General features: G+C 37.1%; 1 protein-coding gene across 2 annotated transcripts in view; it reads left to right on the top strand.

Annotated features, from left to right (window-relative positions):
- ANKFN1 (ankyrin repeat and fibronectin type III domain containing 1) overlaps positions 1-21,323 on the top strand; it is a 103,457-nt gene that overhangs the window by 65,187 nt on the left and 16,947 nt on the right. For both annotated transcript variants that reach the window (XM_084492518.1, XM_084492517.1), the window contains 7 exons: positions 4,709-4,806; positions 6,320-6,410; positions 8,354-8,461; positions 14,659-14,758; positions 15,975-16,107; positions 16,722-16,838; positions 20,579-20,794. In XM_084492518.1, the coding sequence (XP_084348644.1) occupies positions 4,709-4,806; positions 6,320-6,410; positions 8,354-8,461; positions 14,659-14,758; positions 15,975-16,107; positions 16,722-16,838; positions 20,579-20,794 (863 nt within the window). The remainder of the gene's footprint in view (positions 1-4,708; positions 4,807-6,319; positions 6,411-8,353; positions 8,462-14,658; positions 14,759-15,974; positions 16,108-16,721; positions 16,839-20,578; positions 20,795-21,323) is intronic.

Below are 21,323 nucleotides of genomic sequence, written 5' to 3'. Positions count from 1 at the left end.
CAGCAATTACTCAGTCCAGTCATTCTTTCCTTCTGCTTTGTGTTTTACAATGATTTTAAACAGCAGCCCAAGACGGATGGCTGTGGGAAAACCCAGACATATAGACTCTGGTTTTGTCTGTCTTTGGTGTCTAAGAAAAAGGCTCATACCTTGATGTTGCTGAATTTTAGACATTGCTTTGCTTTTTATATTTGCTTTGACTTACTAGCATTAATATGTAATTTTAACAATGAATTGTACATAGCTAAGCATTAGAGCTTCTAGTTTATACATAGGGCGTAGAAGAGGTGAATTTCCTGTAGTGTGGCAGGTCTGGAACACAAGGTGACTAGGAACCAGTTTGTCTGAAGTCTTCTCTGATCCATCATGGACTTCTCTTGTTCATTTACAAGGGTCTAAAAGTAAGCCATTTTGCCTCTCCAACCAGAACTTGATACTGCTCTAGTGATTAGATCAGACCCACAGAACTGATAAATAAACGTAAAGTTGGAATCAGGTCTTTGGATCTGCTTCAAGCTCTTACCTTGTGTGTTGAACATAAATTGCAGGGTTTACTGTTTTCATGCATGAGTGCTCAATTAGTTCATACATGAACACCCAATCAATTAATGCATGAGCACCCAATCAGTTCATGCATGAGCACCCAATTAATTTACTAATGAGCGCCCAGCTGGCTCACACACAAGCACCCTAATAACTCATGTCTGAGCACCCAATTAGCTCACGCATGAGCACCCACTAATTCATGCCTGAGTACTGCGTCAGGCATATATTGACAGATGTTGGTAGCCGGAGGCCGTGGGTGTCAGAGGAGGCCAGGAACTGAAGGGTGCTGCTCACAGCTGGCCCAGACAGCTCTGAAACTGATGGAAAGCCCCACTGCTGAGTATAACCCTCTGGTGGAAGCAAGGGAAGTTGATACTAGGAAAGGGGTGCATAAGTATTTGGCTTAAATTGAGCCTGGGAAAGGGTGTTTGCTTAAGTGATTGCTTAATTGTTTATATTTTCTTTCTTCTCAATCTGAATTAGTGAATAGATTAATTAGCAATAAATTAAATTAAGTAAAAAATCTACAAATCAAGACAGTTTTGCTTGTGACACCCGGCTGCAGCGCTAGGGAGAGGTGAAAAATCTCTAAATTACTGTAGGGATTAGTTTATAAAGGAATAAAAGCCTTAAATATGAGTAATTAACATCTATTCAGCAATGTCCCTCTTTAAAAATATATTACAGGAGAACCAGAGGAAAAGCAGTGGAATCCCATTAAGCAGATTAATTGAATTAGGGTTTGCGTGTTTACTTTCTTTGTTAACAGTGCTATGCAGTGTTCCAGTTTGTCTCGTACATTTTGATAGATGACTTATTTGTTTGCATTTGCCCAACTACTCACTATTAATTAGATTTTAATGTATTATGTTTTGGGAAGAAGCTGAACCTAACCCATGCCTGCTTCACACAAATGAGTTGTCCTTACTTTCATAAGCTCCCATGCTGGCTTTGGTTGCACAGATTACATGAGTGAAATGTACCCACTGGGAGTGGAAATTTGCAGAATCGGAGCCAAGGCTGCTATACCTTCCTAGGGCGTGAAGTCTTTGCATAAGAACCCTATTTATTCTCCAGTCCCCTTTCACGGTTCTAGCATGTATTTTCTCCCACTTTTCTTTTCACAGCCAGACTGGGCGATGTTGGCCATACCAGGGCTGAGACACAAATCTTGGCTGTTATTATAATGCTAAGTTGTGTTGTAGCTTTTTGACCATTGGCCACATTGGAAGGCCATATTGCCTCTTTATTCTAAAGTGCATGAATTGAGTATAAAAAAAAAAAAAAGAAAAAAGAGAGAGAGAGAGAGAGAGATACAGGAGATACAGGGAAATACATCAAAACTCCTCAGTGCCAAATCTTTGTTTGTTTGTTTTTCCTCGTGGAAGCATTATGCTGGGATCTCTGTGAATACTCTGTACAGCTGGTATAACCTGTCTCCCTGCTATCATTCTTTGCAGAATTTCCAAATTCTGAGAGGCATAGAGAGAGCCTGAACTCAAATCTGCAAAAATTGGTATCCATTTCTGATTTAGTCTGGAAGGGCAGGTCAAGGCAGTTCGGAGGAGCTGACCAAAAACTGCAAACATAAAAAAATCAAGAATGTTTTTCTCCATCTGAGCTGGTGATGCTGTGTACACCAACACACTGATTCCTCCTAGCTGCCTTGTTGCTTTAAATTGGTAAGACATTATGAGGGTAAATTGTTATAATTATTTCATAAAGATCAACAGACAGAAAAAGATGATGTGAAGGGATTTCTAGCATTAGGGCTCTCTTTCAGTTTTACATTTCAAAGGAAGCTATTGAACAATGCAATTATTTGTTCAGAGACCCTTGGGAACACAAGCTAAGATCACAGAGTCCTTCATCCTCGGCTCTGGATACAGGGAGGAAAGGAAGGAGAGAGAATCCTTGCTGCATAAGAGTCTGGGTTAAGTCATAGTGGCACAGTGCTTTGCCCAAAGTCACACAGCAAGTCAGTAGCAAATGCAAGAATAAAATCCAGAATCCGACTCAGTACACTATTCAGTAAACCCCATCAACTTAGCAACATAAGTTATGTCCCTCGGTCTAATTAATCTATTCAGCAATTCAGTGAATAATTTAAGTGCAAGCAAAAACAAATGCCAAGAGAAGTGACAAATTCTGCTGTGGCTTGGGCTATTTACTTTACTCAGGAGAAGGTGCTTTCCTGAATGAATCTGCAAAAGCGTCAGGAGGTATTTTATACCACCACTTTGTCTCTTGTCTGTCTGATAAGCCATTTAAGGCATATTCAATATAACAGAAATATAGTGACTGGGAAAGAAACAGGTGAAAACAAACTCGTCCCTTTATTTTAATGTGCATGAATTGAGTATTAAAAAAAAAAAAAAAAAAAAAAAAAAAACACTTGGCCACAAGTAGGTTGCATAACTTAAGCCAGTCTAAAATTATGTGCCAGCAATTTACATGAGTTTTATGTAACTGTTTATACTGCTGTTTATTTAAAAATTACTACTTATCTTGGCTACCGCAGCAACACATCGTGCATTTGCTAGCTCTGGAATACAGGGCACCTTCATTAAAACACATAGTCACCAATATATTAAACACACAAAAAACCCCTGCTCTGACATAACGTGAAGTGTCAGATGGAAAGCCGCAACAGCGAAGACATTCAGCGTTCATGACAAAGCAGGCCTTTGGGGTGTTCAGAACAGGACTGGAACATGCTCCATCCTTAATTCACCCAACAGCTCTCAGGTCCTTTACAGCACAGTTGGTACACTCTACAAGACCAGCTCTTGTTCCTAGGCTCTTATAAAGGACCCTCTTCATCTTCAGGTTTTTATACTTGCATATTTTTATATTGAACTTCTACATTGCTGAAGCACCCAGCCTTTTGTTCTTTCTTAAAGTCCCAAGTACTTCAGAGCTACACAAATAGCTGATACTTTTTGTTTACTACCAGAGCAGTCTCTCCCAACACTCTCTTGGAAAGGAGGCAAAGATTTAGCAATGCCTTCATGATGGGTTGCTCATTCACAAAGTCGCAGGGATTTCCCCATCTACAGTAGAATTATTAAGAGATGAATTTCACTATGTTTTTGATAGGTTTGCCTGAAAGTTTGAGTCTGAAGGTACAAGTTATTAAAGCACAGAGGTATGACTTGGTGATTAACTTTAACTCTAATCCTGGTAGCTGTCATTACAAAAATATAATTTAAGAAGGAGAGATTGTTTTCTTATCTGCAGCAATCAGTTCCCCACTTGCATGTATTTAAAAAAAAAAAAAAAACTTGTGGTAGCTTTTCATGGTCTGTTTGATACTATTTTACAGTCACATTAATTTTTGCAAGGAATGAGGAAGAATACTGACAGAAGGATGGTCATTACAGACCCTGTAAGTAGAAACTGGGCAACAACTGTGGTCTGTACAAGTTGATGGAAGCACTTTGGTGAAGGTGTTCTTTGTAATTCATGCTGCACAACAGTTTGGGAGGGATCTGCCAGCCCAGAGCCACTTAGTGTACTTCAAAAGTGGACAAGACAAGGCATAGATCCTTTCAGAACTCTAATTTCAGTGACCATTGCAGGACCAGGCTTGGACAAGAGAGCCAAAGCCAACTGAAATCAACAAGGAGAATAGTCAGTGTTGAATCTATCCAATTGGTTATTTCTACACAGAGCAGCCAAGGCTAGGTGATTACGGTTTTGTGGTCCTGTGGAACCCAAAGGACTCTCAGCCTATGCTTATCTATGCAAATATTATTGCAAAACTGTGCTTTTTGTTGGTTTTGATATATAAACTGTCTAATGGAATTAGCAGGTCCAAATCCTCTACCTACTCTTTTCCACTGCTTCCCTTTCTTTAAAAGGAAATTGTTTAACAGAGAGCAAATGTTGACTGAATGTAATTTGTATTGCAGTGTATTTTTAAGCATTCTTTCCTAAAAAGCTTTTGAGCAATATTTTGCTTTTCTTTCTCATACACACAGTTATAATTTAATTATTGTATAAAATTTTCCTAAACATTATTGCTAAATAGGACTTTTAGTATCCACGTGGAATGGTAAACTGCTAGAAGAAAAGTTAACCTGTGAAGTTATTAAAGTACTTTGATTTCTTTTCTTGGACTGTAATCTGATTCAATTTGTTCCCACTACTTGTTTCCTAGTGGAATGGAGCTGTTCAGAAGACTTTTCTCCCTTGGTTGGTGAAATAATTATGGATAATCTTCAGTCTTTGAGGTGCTCCATCACAGGTCTCAAAACAGTAAGTGCCAAATGATTCATTTAGATCTTGATGCCCCCTGCTGCAACAATGATAAAAAGGCACTGATAATTTGCATCCATGCCTGTTGTAACAACTGCAGAGTGCCTTTCTTCTAACAGCAAGTTCCAGTCATTAAGCATAATATGTCTGGTATCCATAATCTGAAATTCACAAAGGAATAGACAGACAGCATGAACTGGTTTATAAGTTGTCATGCTTAGAGTAGAGCCAAAAGGATTGGAATGAAAGCTGCTGTTTTCTGGATCACAGGATAATCTTAGTGCAGATCAAAGGCTCGTGAAAGATCTAGTCCTGACTCTAATGACAGACAACTAAAATAACTTCTTTCTCTTCTACTTCTTTCAGGAGCACATTTGATGGCAGTCATTTTCATTTTTGTTATTTATTTTTGTATACTTATTTTACGCTGATAAGAACTGGGTCAACAATAGAGAAAATTCATGAATATTCACATGTATTCTCAACCAGAATAGTTCAAACCATGTGCCTGAACACCTTCTTTCTATCGCCTGTTCAGGACCATTTGTGCAAGCAAATTTGATTTCACAAAATACCTGATGAAAATGAAGCTTGCTCAAAATACACACAACTATTTCCACTGGAAACATCAACAGCAGCCCAAGCCAGCATCCACTGAACTTCAGTCTTTCCACTGAACTCACTGCACACTGAATCAGACCTACAAAGTTATAGTAGGGGGAGGCATGTTTCAAAAGCCATTGGCCAGGGCCCTAATACATAGGGTCTCAAAATGGGAGAATTCATATTAAAGGCTAAGAAATGGACACAGTATAAAACCCCAATTTTATGTAATAGAATAATATATATATATATATATATATATATATTTTTTTTTTTTTTTTTTCCTAGCCTTTTCTCTGGAGAAATCTTTGATTTGTCAAACTGTTTGCTAGGAAGCTGAGCCACAATATGCATTTTCTCTGCTTTTCATTTTCCAGCAACAAAACAAAGTAATTTCTTAAGTTAAAAATCAAGCAAACTTGCACAGTCAATTTCTTAGACATGCTTAAGAACAGTGCTTACGATGTGTTTGTCTATAATCTCCGGAATATATAACATTTGTAAATGAAAACTAAACTTTCAGAAGCACTTTCCTTTGGCCTAGGTTTACACGTCAAGATAAGTGATAAAGGTCTGACTGATTTCAGTGGCAGCCAGATGAAGCTTCTTCAGCTGCTGTGCTTGTAGCAAGAAGGAGAAATGGGACTTCCTTACTCTTGAAGTAATTGTTCCCAGGACTCTGCTGTGGTAGAAGAAATTACAGTTTCTCAATTGGAATCAATGTGTTCTGTTAACCCTCTGCAAATCACCTGCCCTGAAATCTTTGTGCTATTCTTCCATCTGTCATGGTTCATTAATTGACACCCCTAAGAGATTTTCAAAGGAACTTGGGGAGGGACTGCTCTCTAGTTATAACAGCCAAGGTTTTGAGTCAAATGTAAGTTTTGACTCCAGTTGTTTCCATTTTCAGGGTCAGAGGTATTACGTTCATGTTTCAGCATACAACATGAAAGGATGGGGACCTCCATGCAAATCTACTCCTGCATATGCTTCTCCTTCAAGTAGGTTGAGCTTGTTTGCACTCCCAGTTTGATTATTCATGTTGCTGTCAGAATTTCTGGCTCTTCAAAGACAAGAAAAAAAAAATGCTGGAATTCATGATTTAGTTAGCATGTCATTGAGAAGTGAAATAAGTAAATAAATACAATTGAACTCCTTTCACTACCCCCCAATATCATATGTTAACTCATTTTTCTTATCTTTTATTCTTCTCAAGTCCTTCAACAGAATGTTGTCCTCTAGTCACTAACATTACCAAAAAAAAAAAAAAAACAAACAAACGAAAAAAAACAATCTTTTGACTTTCATTTCTTTTTTCTAGAGAGTTTGGTTTTATGGAACTTCTTTTGTAAGCACATAAAGGAATCAAAACTTGAATTCCAACTGGTAGAACCAAAATACTTGCACATATCATATTTTGTCTTCTACCTTGTAGCATTATACATCCTATCCATTGAACCATTGTTATAGATTTCAGTTCTGAAGTTGGTGCAGCTGTGGGATGCATGCAGTATGTAAAATACTCTAGTATGGATACATGTTTTGGTAGAATCTAGCCCATAAACAAAAAATGTTCCAGACACCCAAAAGCCTTTTTTCTTTTTCAAACTTATGGCAGGTATTTTCAGATTCCATTAGGGCTATAAATTTTCATTTGTAGTTTTTAATCTGCTATAATCACATTCTATTGTTAGTCACTTTTCCAGGCTTAGTGTTCGTTGCTGAAATGGCTCAGCATATTATAGTTTCCCTTGTATTGATTAGTGCAGTAAAGTTGGAGTTTTCATTTTATTGCATTAGCACTTGTTTTTATTAGGCTAATGTAACAATTTAATAACCTAGCATGCTAATGTGAGAAAATAAAGCAAGCTGTACCTGGTCTCAATGGTGGTAATGGAGAGGGTTGGATAAACAAGGCTCTTGCAGTACCATTGTCCCATTTCACTGCAATTTTGCTCTTGTTTACCTCAGAATAAAGACAAAACTATGCTAAAGAAATATTCTGTTTGCAAACAAAAATGTGCTACAATCGTGGGAGAAAATTCTACTCTTGGTTATGCGGATAACTCCCTTGGAGACAAATTTCTTAATACCTTGATCCACCATTATTGTGAGTCAGGAAACTGTAGTGTAATATTATTTATTACAATTAAAGTATAAAAATAGTCAAATCTGGAATAAAAAAGCTCTTCTCTGATAGACACAGTTTCATCCTCCAGTTTGTGAATGGATTGTCTACTTTTTAAAAGCTAGACAGATTATAGCTAGCAGCAAAATAACAGCGAAACACTTTTGTAGGTTCAGGGGATGCAGGACAGAAACCGCAGCTTCTGGCCTCTTGAGTGCAGTGCTGAGCAGACTGTGGACTCCAGGGCAGGAACTGTTCATTCAGGTCTCTTTGCTGGGTGTAGATTTTCAGAAATTCTTTTGCTCGGAGTGAGTTTCTGTGGCTACGGAGCTAACTCAGGATGTAGGAAGATGTTCAACCTCTGCTTTGCAAGAAGTTCCCTCTATAACTGCAGGAGAGCCATTTAGCATCCTGGTGCCTCAACAAAATGCAGAATGAGCAGTAGTATGATTTTAGGGAGGTACTGAGAGGGTCGGGATGGTACGGGCTGAGAGCAGCTCTGACACTAAAGCAGCAGAGGCCATTTATGTACTAAAGAGAAATAGCTATTGTCTAGTCAGTCACTACAGGAGCTACTGGGAGCTGATTGTGAGCTCTTTGTTAATAATCATTATGATTAATTACCTAGCTGGAACAAGGCGAAGGAAGCTTATTGTATAAGTAACAACAGCAGACTTAAAAACAACTGTCATTTTCTCCTGTATGCCCAGATGTAAGAATCCCATAAAGCCCAGAAATAGCAGAGGCAAGAAAATATTTTAAAACCTTCTCCTGCTCCTTTGTGTTTCATTTCTGTTTATTTCCTTTGTTCAATAGACTGGAAAGACTGCAGTGGAAGAGAACCTCGGCACAGGGGACACACTGAGGCCCTGGAACGTCTCCTTCAGCAGGTTCGAGCAGCTCATCAGCATTATAATTGCAGAGGTAAGGATAAATATCTATGTGGTAGGGCACCAGCTGAAGCCTCCGTGGCGCCTGTAATTTTAGCAGTTCTCTAACTAGGTCATACCTTCTCATTCATCAGGAAAAGAAAGATATTAATATTGGCCCATCTGGAATCACTTTAGCATACTATCTTGCTCTTAACCCTTGAAATTAGTTGGATGAAAACATCTGAAAACTAGAATGTGCACAAGCAGAGACACACCCTTTCTCCCTCTGTACCCTATGCACCTATTGATTTGCTTATTCCTACAAATCAGTTTTACACCGGATTCTGCTAAAATGCTTCAAGGATCTTTTTTTTTTTTTCATATAAAGAAATACTTTAGACATTTAACAACTGGTTTGGATCAAAAGAGGGACTTGGCTGCCTCCAAATGGAAGACACTAAGTACTCTACTGGATGTGATGCCAATCTATAATGAAAAATAGTTGCACAATGCAGTGGGAAGATAAGATTGCTACATTTTCAAATAGAATGGATCAAAACTGGGAGAGAGCTCAAATCTCAGCCAGCTCTTTGCTCTTCATTCATGAGAAACAGACTGTGCCTTTAATAGTTCAAGAGCCAAGGCAACAGCTTGGCATTCTTTTTAAAGAATATATAAAAACTCCTGTTCTATATGGGTTGTTGAAAAGTGCTATTTATTTTCTTAAAATAAACTTCTAACTGGAATAATCCTTCATTGCAAAGGAACTTATTTTAAACAGAAAACTTGAACTACCATGAAGTTTTCATTTTTCTCCACGTAGTATGACTGTTATTTCAAGCTGCATCAATTGATTTAAAATCACAGAAATACTTAAGGCTAAAATCATGTGGCTGAATTGGAAAGATGCGGCCTTTGTTCTTTATGTGCAAATATGCCACAATCATGACAATCCACAGTCTGCCACAACCCATTGTAACCATAGAAACTTAAACTATTCAGCTATGTTGCTTGGAAAGGGAAAGGAGATATTGCAAGAAAATGTTGTTTCTCTAATTAAAATCCATGCAAGCATTATCACTTGCAGGTGGCCTTGGTAGTGAAAATAAAGTGATGTATTCTATCTCTTACATAGCTTTTTCATGCTATTAAAGAAGTCTTTCCATGGTACAGTTTTTCCCTTCTGAAGTTAGTACATATCTCAGGTCTTTCAGGCCACCTTCCTAGTCAACAGAGAATAAGTGATGGAACATCTGAGAATATTCTTAGTATAAATTGTTTTACTGACATTCCAGCCCAGAAAAGAAGCAGTTATAAACAACATGCAGAAAATCCCTTCTTTTAAGAATTTGACACCAGTGCCTGGTTCTTATAAAATACCACTGCTCCAGAAATTAACTCCAGTCTCAAAGCAAAGCACAGACAATTCTGTTACTGATTTCCTAACTCCTTTTCCTTAAATAATAAATAACAACAATATAGAAAATCTGTTTAGCTCAGAACATTTTCTTGCATGTCAGAAAGAGGATGTGGGAAATTACATATGGTAGTACTACACTATGGAGTCAGCTTGAGTAACACCCTTACCTCTAACAAAATAAAAATCTCATAATTGCTTGTAATGTTAACATTATACAGTAGTATATTTTGGATAAATCAGGTTTGTAACATAATAGGAGAGCCTTTCGAACTTACCTTAAATATACAACTAATGTCAATCTGTTGTATATCAGTAATTTGCAAAAGAATAAAGACATAAAAAAAAAGGCAGAAAAAGTAAGAGTTATGACAGTTATGACATCACTTTGACTCTGAAATTTGATTCCATTATTTGTCAGTCTTAGTGAAATCTGAGAAATCTGATCAAGGATCTGAGATAAGCTATTGTGTGTGACTGAAAAGCTCCCATAAAGTTTTTCATTTAATATAATACAGAGGCCTGTGTCAACTGTCATGGACAGAAATCAGCATGGATATGCTTTTTATACATTTAATCAGTTTTTACCATGTTTCTCTTTACCACACTCTTCTGAGAAAGTGCATATTGTAACCTCTGTTTTCCTCATTTGTTTTAGATATTTCAATAAATAGCTTGAAATTGCTTGAATCTGCTTACCGCCACTGATTTGCAGTGAATTAAAGCTAAGTGAAGACAGAGACAGATTCAAAACTGAAACCTTGGCACCTTGGCTTTCCATTAAGTGATTCCTCAGCAGGATATCACATGCATGGTGCTCAGGCTGGCTGAACAAGAGTGGAGGAGGAGTGCAAAGGTGAAAAAAGTGGAGAGGATAGTCCATCTAGAAGGTCTAAGATTATTTGGATAACATAGGTAAAAGCCACATAATGCAAGAGCTACATGAAAAAAGGTTGTGTGTTAGTGCTCCAGTGTGATCTGGGAGGGTTAAATCACTCAGATTCCACACATCTCTTGCTAAGGTCTGTTCATTCAGACTTTGCACTGAAGCCTGCATTTTCCCCTATGCTTTGCATTTCAGGGACTAAAGAAAACAAGCTTACAAAAATACCAGGAAGAATACATTGGAATGTACAGTGAGTTTAAGAGCTTTTGGAATTAGATCAGCTGTTGCTTTTGAACCTGCTCTGTGATATGATGAAATCTCCTAGGGAATTACTTAGGAAGCTTTGCTTTCATATGTTTAATCTTCTGGAAAACCCTGATGATTACAAACAACAGTCATCCATTTGTCTTCATAATACCATGCTACAGACTATCATAACTGAATTACTACAATTGTATGTCCTGGCAACACTTCAAATGTATTTTTTAAGTATTTTTTGCTTGTAGATCATTCTTTCTAAACAGTTCTGAGTGGATTAAGCAATTGTGTGATGCTTCATTAAGAAAAGAACCCAACTCTTCAGTAAAATGCTTACCAGATATTTTTTTTTTCTGTAATTTGGTTGAAATGTATTTACTAGAGAAGTCAGAAGTGAAATAAATTTTTTCTAATCATAACTTGATTCACAATCAGAGAGCCTATTTTCATTGCATTTAACAAAAGGAAGGATCTCTGATTCCATGACACATTTTAAAAGTGTTTTTTTTTTTTTGTTTTGTTTTTTTTTGTTGTTTTTTTTTTTTTGTTTTTTATGAGAATATACAAAAAGAGTCTGAAGAACCTGGCCATGGACTAAAAAGGTCAGATAGACAATTTAAAAAGTTAAAATTTCAGCTGTTGAGCATGACTTTATGAGCATGACTCCAAAATACACCACTCAGTAATATGACTATCATGCCTATAGCTTGTTCATGAGATACAGAATTTTCTTTGAAAGACATTCCTTTTTGAGGTGAGGTAACATGGAATATATGATGATCTTAAGTTATCGAGGTGTCTGTCTGCTATGTATGCCTTTAACTTCTGCATGGAATTATGCCTCTGTGCATATTATCCCAATGTCAGTTGTCTGCACTGCTAAAATTATGTAGCTTTAAATTGAGTATTTTTTTTTCCTGGAAGTTTCCAGTTATTGCATGTGTTTTCATAAACTTGCACTGTTAGTAAAAACTCTAAATCCCATTGTGTGCCCTCTACTAGGATTACAGTGGGATCTAGCTCCTCTTGTGCTAATTTGCTTCATTATTCAGTGTTACCGTTAATGATCTTTAGCTGTTCCACAGACTGTCTGATCTGTGGGGCTAACATTTCTTCCCAGATAATTTTGCACTGAGGTAATTCCATTTACTTCACATCTGCCCCACTTGAGGAGAGGCACCCGTTTGTCTAGAGATAGGACAAAGAATTCCAGATGATCTTCCTTCTCGGAGAAATGGCACGGCATAACAGACATTCCTCTAGAGCAGATGCATGCTAGCAGGCTGAGCATGCAACTTTGTTCTTATTCCTCCACAGTCAACTTAGGTTGCTTCTAAGTATCTGTTGTATTTAAGTGAACTGCAAAGAAACACTTATAAATCTTACCCAAGAGAAAAACTGCTAAATATAGTTAATTGTCCAGTGTGAAAGCTTCTGATCTAAATATATTCACTGGAACTTCTCTAATCTTGGCCAATATATGTTTGCTTCTGAACTATTAAAAGAGCTCACAGCTCTACCTTATCATTTATTAGTATTGACTTATTTTGTTTTTACTGGTGCTGCTGTAGAAAGGTTACTCTGTTATTTATTAGTTAATTAAATAACAGACTGTTAAAGTTTCATTTCCTATAGATCCAAAGTATCCTCTAATCTCGACTCCATGTTTTTTGGCTCCTAGACATACTGTACTGTAAAATAAAAGCAAACAGCAAGTAGAAGAATTTACAGTCTCCATCTAGTTTTGCATTATGTCTTTTGCTGTTGGCTTCAAAGAAGCTGTGGACCAAACCCAAACCACTGAATAGCCCAATAACATATATTTCACTGGTAATGTGCCCTCTTACTGTAATGCTGCAGTCTCTAGGTGTTTAATACAGAATTATGTTGCTTTGCTCTTAGCAATTTCCTCTTCTGTTCCATCCATTGCTAATATAGGAGAAAATTGCATAATTAGGATGAAATTTATATTCCTAAATTGGTCTTAACCTTGGAAGAAGGAAACAGTAAGACAAGAGTTTTCATATAGCATTTGGTTTACATTACTGTGATATATTGAAGACAGCTCAGAGTAAAATAAAAATGATCTGAGGAGATATGGATAGAAAAACAAATTATTTTTTCAAAAAGACAAAGAAAACAAAGATCAGTTGCATCAAAGGAGCAGCCATAGATTAGAATGAGTCTATTTAAACTAAAATGAACATTGCATTGGAGAATATGCCATGGAGACCAAGTTTGCAGTGGAAAGACAATAGATTTGATGATCTAATAAGTCTCATACATCAGAATTGTATTATTTCACCCCAATAGAACCTTGCTCTCTTTGTACTTGCTGTTCAGCAGAGCGGTAATTATGCTAACAATGTGTCTTCTTTTTGTGGTTTTCAATGTGCAAATTACGGTGCAAATTTATTCATCACTTAAAAATATGTTGAGTGCTTCCACAGATGGGGTTTTGACAAGAGCAAATTTAGATGTTCTTTAAACGTTCAAATTAGAACTTGCTAGGGAGACACAGATAGACACCTCCTATTTCGCACTAGAGGTATGTGGGAAATATGTTACTCTGAATACACCTAAGCAGACTGATTATCAGCTTTCAACAAATAGTTTTCTTGTAAGATCTTTCATGAGTTATATTTTCCCCTACTGGAGAGGGTTGTCCCTCGAAATGTTTGGTGATTCAGTCTGGATGGGTATCTGTACTTCCTCCAAATAAAGATAAATCAGTCAGATATTGGAAGACTGAGATGTAATTTCACAGTTAGATTTTTCTTTCTGTCTTTCTTTTCAGATCACAGTAAATATGTAAAGATTTTTAAAAATTAAAAATTAAAAAAAAAAAAAAAAAAAAAGTTTTAGGCACCCATTCCTTTTACAAGCTATATGTATACAACTACTTCTGACAATACTAATATTATTTTACAGTGCATGTTGCTGACTGCCATCTATTGGCATACCTTCTAAAAACCACTTACAGGTATACAGGTGGTCACAGCTGTTTTACAGAGCTTAAGAGTTTCAGTTTCACTGGAAGATTTTTCTTTGACTTAAAAGAAAACTCCAGCCATATATATCAGAGAAGGAAATATATTAAGTGAAATTCATGAAAATAAGAAATTATGTAATATATAAAAAAAACACTTTTTTTTTTTTTTTTTTAAAGAATATTGGACAAATATTTATATTTTGAGTCTGTTCTTCGCTTGTGAGAGCTGATCCAGAGATCCTTGCAGACACAAAGCAGGTCTCATGGACATATGTTGAGGAATTACATTATCCTAAAATGCTGGCTGATGGTTTGATTCTCTTGTGTTTTTGAGACCACTTGTAAAATTCATATCCATCCTGAACACTAAGAGTATGTGATACTGGTTTAAGCTATATTTGTCCTAGGAACAAAACAACAATTTTACCAAGTCTGAATTTGCTGCAAATAAGGACATTGCTTGATGTGCAATATTGTTAAGAGAATGAAACTACAAGAAAAAAAAAAAAAAGTTGTATATGAGTATGCTCCTAAGTGTTGTCTGTTGAAAGGAATAAAGAGGACACCAACTGATTAGTATTAGTATTGTGGTTCTAGAGATAAAGGTTCTTTATGTGTTATTAACTGAAATGTAAAAGCTGGGTTTGGTTTTGTTTGTTGTTTTTTTTGTTGTTGTTGTTTTTTTTTCCATTTCAGAAAATTCCAAATTACAAAATGCTGGTCGCAAGCAATCTGTCTCCAGAAGCCTGAAGCACCTGTTTCATTCATCGAACAAATTTGTGAAGACTCTGAAACGGTTTGTCATTCATTTTATCTCCCAAACATTCTGAGTTTTATCTAGCAGTTGTTGCTTTTATGTAATAGTGAACAACACCTTAAAAATGGATGTAAGTACATTCTACTCCCAGTGAAACAACTATCAATCCAAATAAACTTGATAAAATTATATAAGTGTGAGACATGCATCTGATAGGAATATAGTGAAATTGATTAATGATTGCTACTGAAATCATTAGCAATCTTTGATTGTTACTGCTGGAAATGAATTTGAGCTTACCAGAGTGAAATATTGTATGCAAACACAACACTGCAGCTAGTGAGGTATTGTTAAAGTACTGTATCTGTTGCTGCTCAGTAAGGAAACCATGGAATTTATTTCATTCATAATATAAAATGCAGAGCTCAGATAACATGTTCTAATAGATACTAATATCTCACTGGCCACAAGCAACATATTGAGAATTCTGTAACATTTTTAGCTAGGTTTGCAGCCCAGTGTGACCTGAACAAACCTCTGCCTTGATAGTTTTAGCAAATGAAGGTTTTTTTAGACTGGATTATTTCTTTTTTTCATTGCCAGGAGTATTTAGTTTGCTTTTTCTTCTTTGTATTTTGATAAGAGTTTGATTCTTTCAGAAGAGCTCTCCAGAGTTTTTAAATCCCCTAAGGCAACTACTTAATGTATGCAACTAATTGCAAGGGTAAATATTGAAAGGAATGATCTCTATAAACAGTTTTGCAGATATGCTGGCCAAATTACACTAAATTACACTAATGTAAATCCATAATAACCCTCCTGATTTCAACTGAGTTACTTCAGATTTACTCTAAAGTAATGAGAGCAAAACTAAGCCCATTAATGATAAAAAAAGTTCTGGTAAAATTTTTGATTTCCAGAGGGCATAACATCTTGCCCCCTCCTCTCCCCCCCCTCCCATTGGGTACCGTTTACTCTGGCAAAACTCTTAGTAAAATTGATGGCATTGATGGCATTGGCTTGCACAGATTCATAATTCCCTAAATTCTTGTAGTCACGCATCATTTAAAGTGATAAGTTTCCCAAATATTTTTCAGAATTCACTGGTTGAAGTTGCATGATCTATATAACACAAAAGACCAGATGATTTGATTTGCCACCTCAGAACTTAAACTCTATGATTAATTGGCTAAAATTTGGCACGCGTATCAATAGACATGAAAGCTGTTTGACAATATTTCTTTTGTTTCTTTAGGGGACTCTACTTATCTGTTATATTTTTTTACAAAGACAATTTATTAGTAACCAATGAAGATCAAATCCCAATTGTGGAAATTGATGACTCTCACAGTAGTTCAATTATGCAGGATTTCCTGTGGTTCACAAAGGTAATGGGAGCCTAATTTTGTATATTGTTTCTACAGTTTTGTTGCTAGCCATGCATAAACCTTAGCTGATCGTTCTGAACACATTAAAAAGCTAATAGATTAAGTGCTTTACCTTTCACTCATGTCAAAATGTAATTTTCACATACCCTTATATGTGTTAAATTCTGATTGGGTCACTCACAGTAGCACAATTAACTTTTAAATGCATGATCCTATATCAGTGATTGCAAACTAGGAACATAAAACTTTTATGAACATTTAGAGGGAGAACTCAAAAAGAAAGTAACTAGAGGTTTTGAAGTTGGTATTAGGGTTATATCATCTTTCAAGATACCTATTTTTACATTTCCTAATTTCACACTATTTTTAATTTCCTGAAGAACAGTAAATCAATTTTAAACAGTAGTCTAAAATGCAATTGAAATAGGTGCATGATGTTTACAGAATGACTTCTGTGTTTGTTTCCCGTTTATCTAGGCAACTCCTTACCACCCACAAGAAATCTAAATGAACAATATCCACTAATTTTTCTAAGTCCAAAATGCTTTTAATTTCATTTCTGTTTTTGTAAATGCTGAGAACAAAAACTGACTGAACTAGACATATTTTTGCAGTTGTCTTGTATGTGGGATGACATCAGATGGCTGAGGCAGAATATGTCTATATCCGTGTCCTCATCAACAACACTTCAAGCCAGGCAAAAGATGCTTTCTGCAGCAGCACAGCTACAGGTTGGTTTCATTGCATATTTCCAGCTATTAACTTAGTGACTTTCTGATCTCTAAGGGAAAGTACTGCCAGCTGTCCTTTGGTTCATCACTCTGCACTGGCCTATTCTTTGGAGCAGGGTTATTATCTACAGTGAAGTGAGCTACTGAGTCTGTCTTGCCAGCTGGACACAGTTCTATTAGAAGTAATAGTAGGAAAAGGACAGGAAAGAAACAATAGCGGCAGAGGAAGAAACAGATATGAACCAGTAAATAACAACCCCAGCTAGCGCTGTGGGTTTGCAGATTGGGAGTTCACGGGATTGTAACCTGTGAATTCAATTCACTGCTCAGAAACCTCTTAGAAAGTCTATTAATTATTAATATATCTGTGAAGCATTTAAACTCTCAGTAGGATTTAGCACTCCTTTGTGCTATATGGACTCCTATAATAGCAGGTAGATTCTGACCCCAAAAAAGGAAGGACAAGTAGACTGCTGAAGTTGCCAGAACATGACTCTTGATTCATCTGTGGCTTACAAACTACTCAAGAACAGCTTCTAGGCCAGAGCAACACTGTTTGACCAACAGTATGGCTATGCTGTTGTGGTTGGTCATTCAGTATGAATGAATCTGAGGTGTACCTCTGTGCAGAGAACCAACCAGAAACCTGTATAGCCTCTTAAAAACAAAGACTAAAAAAGGTGAAGCAGTGCATGGATTTTTCACTGACCCCTCAGCAGAATGGTAGGGACAGCAGCACTACATGCACGTTCATATCACGTTAAGGCATGGTAGTGACACTCAGGAGACCTGGTTTCCTTCCAACCTGTGATACTGACACAATCTGAGTGATCAAGGGGCTGGAATACCTCTGCTCTGAAGACAGGCTGAGAGGCACTAGAACAGGTTGCCCAGAGAAGCTGTGGATGCACTCTCCCTGGAAGTATTGAAGGCCAGGTTGGATGGAGCTTTGAGCAATCTGGTCCAGTGGGAGGTGTCCCTGCCCATGGCAGGGGGGCTGGAATTAGATGATCTTTAAGGTCTTTACCAACCCAAACCATTCTATGATTCTATGAGTATTTACTGTTGTAGTACAATACATTTTCAAAAAGACGTGGGCATGATTCCTACAGAAAATGTATATCCAGACCTCATTCTACTACCTTTTGTTTGAATGAAGTCACCAAAGGTGCCCAGAAAACTCTGTGGTGCAGTCATGGAATTAATGAAGATCTTCATATTGCTTGGCTCATGTGTCAGCCATGCAGCCATCCCTCTTATTGCCAGTCGATGCAATAAGCTAGATTTTATAGCAGCTGTGAGAGCCAGATACTTTGTGGTCATTATTAAGAATATCCATGTGGGGTTTGTTTTACATCTTTTGGCAAAGTAAGCTGTACAGGAGAGTAGCCTTCCTGGGCAACCACCTGTCTTGATTGATTTCCCCAAAGTATCCCGAAATATGTGGAATGCCAGTCTGCTGTACCTTTATTGAAGGACCACCTGTGTTAAGCAGCAGCTGCTTGTCAGTCCTTTGAGCTCTCACTGGAGACAGTTTTAACTATATCTGCTGAAAGGTCCCTCTGGTGTGGTTAGCTCAGCCTAGGTAGCACAGACTCCTTTGGTTAGCTCAGTTTCTTTCCCTCTGTGTAGGCTGCCTGTAACAGAGCATTGTTAGTATGCATGGACTGCACTTTGAGATAACCAAGATTCCTAGTACTTTGCATTATTATTTGCTACCGGAGATGTTAAGAGCAGAGCTTGAAGCACAGAGATACAGCAAATGTGCCCATGTGGTATATTGCTCTGCTGAATTTGTGGCAAATTTACTGTCCTTATCGTTTGTTCTGTTAGTTTGGTCCCCTGATGAACACAGGGATTGTCACCGACCTGCCAACCTTTAACAATGTGCGGCCTAATGGGATCCACCAATGGAAGGATCTCAATAAAATTTATGTGGTTGAATACATTTTATTGAGGCAGTTAACAGTCTGACTCCACAGGAATTTAGGACAGAATGGAAAAGATCAGTGATAATACAGCTGCTAGGGGACTAGATCAGTGGATTCAAAGACAACAGGGACTGTAATTTTCCTGCTGTTACCACTTGACAACTAAGCAACCAAAACACAAGCGATGGGATGCCAAGCTAAGCAGACACAAAACTTTTTTAGTATATGAGTAGGTGTCCCCATTCTTTTTTCTGGACTGTCATTCAGAATACAGTCATCAATGACAGCAAAGATCTATTTGCCTCCATCTAGGCACTATCTTATATTGCAGTAATTAAATTAACATCACAACTAGATGGCTAAATATCTACCTGCAATGATTTGTCCCATCCGTGGACACATGAATTAATACAAAATGTATAGCCAAACCACCCAGTGTTACTCAGCTATAGAGGCTAACCTCAACAGGCAGTTAAGAAAAAGAGGATGTGGTATATAGACATCAACAGTGTGCTCTGGAGAGGGATGCATAAAGCTAAAGTAGCTAAGTTATGCTGCATAAAGGGCAGTCACTGTGCCCCACTGTGTTATAACCTAGAAGTTATAAATAATTTAACTATTAAGTTTATAAGCAAATATTGTCTGCTAAGTACAGATAAATAAATTCAGGATAATCTATCAGTTTACAATGTCATAAAGTTACAGCACTTCCCTAAATGTACAGTGTGCTACATTGTGAATTCAGGTTCTCATTTTAAACAACCCCCATCCCTATCCAGCTTACTGTAGATCTCTTGAAAAGTCCTGAAGTAATGAGCATATTTTAAATGTTAGGCATTTTTCTTTAAGACATCTGGGAATCTCTTCAGTGGCTGGTCACTGGATTGAGTGTGTTTGCACCTATAAGCAGATGCCTTACTGTGTGAGGAAAGGGATTTTGACCAAAATATGTATTTTATGTGGAGTCTTTTAAAATTACTTTTCTTTAATCCTCACATATTTTCCTGGAGAGCTTTGCCTTGGTAGTTTGTTAGATTCTGCTGGTTTGTCTAGCACATTCTTGGTATCTGAAATAAGAGAAAAAGAGTCCGTGTCTCTTCAAATTCCTTTGTGTTCCTTCATAAACACACCCCACAGTTCAGCTCCAAAATTATTTACATTCAATGCAGTCATGAGTGCCTCTTCCTTTGTTGCTGAAAATAATATTTTTTAAACAGGGAGCAGAAAATGGAGATGATAGTTAATGACCCTACCAGAAAACATTTGAAGTCTCCAAAATGAATGATGTAGGCATAGAAGAAGAATTTTGTATCTCTGATATGCACTGCATCTCTCATTTGAGCATGCATCTAGCTCTTCAGTAAGCTGAAACCAGAAGGGCTTCATTGATACCAAAGGAATCAACACTAGACCAACACTGAGTGCTTTTGAAAACTGCATCCTTTATCTTTATATAACTGGGCACAAAGGGGAAGTATAGGTGAATTACTTTGCAGTGTGTCCTTCTACAAAGGTATCACATCATAGTAGTCTGTTTAATGTTCTCCATCAAATGCTGGACTAAACACTACTGGACCAAATACACTGGAAGATCCATAATTCAATCCACTAACACAACCTAGAGAAAAACTTTTCTTTCTGCCACTGAATGATGTGACTGTTGGGCAAAGGTTTAAGAAAGACTATGTGTCTAGTTTCTATTGAAGTCAACAGGTCTGACATCAGTGAGCACAAAATGAAGTTTCAAAAAATACCACCTTCCTGATATGTGATAAATAACATTCATTTTATAATTTTCTTCTTTTCTAGAATTTGCTGGGAACTCACAACCTAGGTAGAGTTTTTTATGAGCCAATCAAGGATCGACATGGCAACATACTGATAGTTACTATAAGAGAAGTGGAGAGTCTTTATTCATTTTTTAATGGCAAATGGATGCAGGTATCCAAACTACAAAGCCAGAGGAAATCCCTTTCAACTCCAGAGGAGCCAACAGCGTTAGACATTTTGCTTATAACAATCCAGGTAGTGCTTTGCTTCTCTTACTGTATGTTATTTGCTTTTGTAAAGCCTGTGCCAGAGCCCTGATTTTGGAAGAGTCTTGTAGAATTTTAGGCCTTAATCCAGTGCCCAATAAAACTAATGGCAAGGCTCCCATTGAAAGTAAAGACTTATATTACTTCCAAAGGGGCTGGGATCAGATCCTTAATATGTAAAATATCCATGAGATTCTAAAGAAATTACTTCAAAGTCCTAGCAAAGAATGGTACAGTTTCTATCAGTTTCGGGAAGCCATGCTATAGCATTCCTTAGCAAGGGATATAAAAACCTTTAAAATTCTCTGTGATGTTCTTAAGCACCTATACAGACACTTAAAATTTCTACACTCCATAAGATTTTTCCATTCAAACCTTAACGCTAAATCTATGTTTAAAACCTTACTGTTCTACTTAATAAACTTGTTCTGTGGGGTTCAGAGTTCCTTGGAGCCTGGTATAGTTGCTAAAAAATTCTTTACTGACCATAGCTCTCCTTTAATTTCTATATAACATGC

Source organism: Aythya ferina (genome assembly GCF_964211825.1).
Source record: "Aythya ferina genome assembly, chromosome: 18".
In the NCBI taxonomy this organism is placed as follows: domain Eukaryota; kingdom Metazoa; phylum Chordata; class Aves; order Anseriformes; family Anatidae; genus Aythya; species Aythya ferina.
The sequence above is the reverse complement of the archived record's forward strand: the minus strand, read 5'-3'. Positions and strand labels throughout refer to the sequence as shown.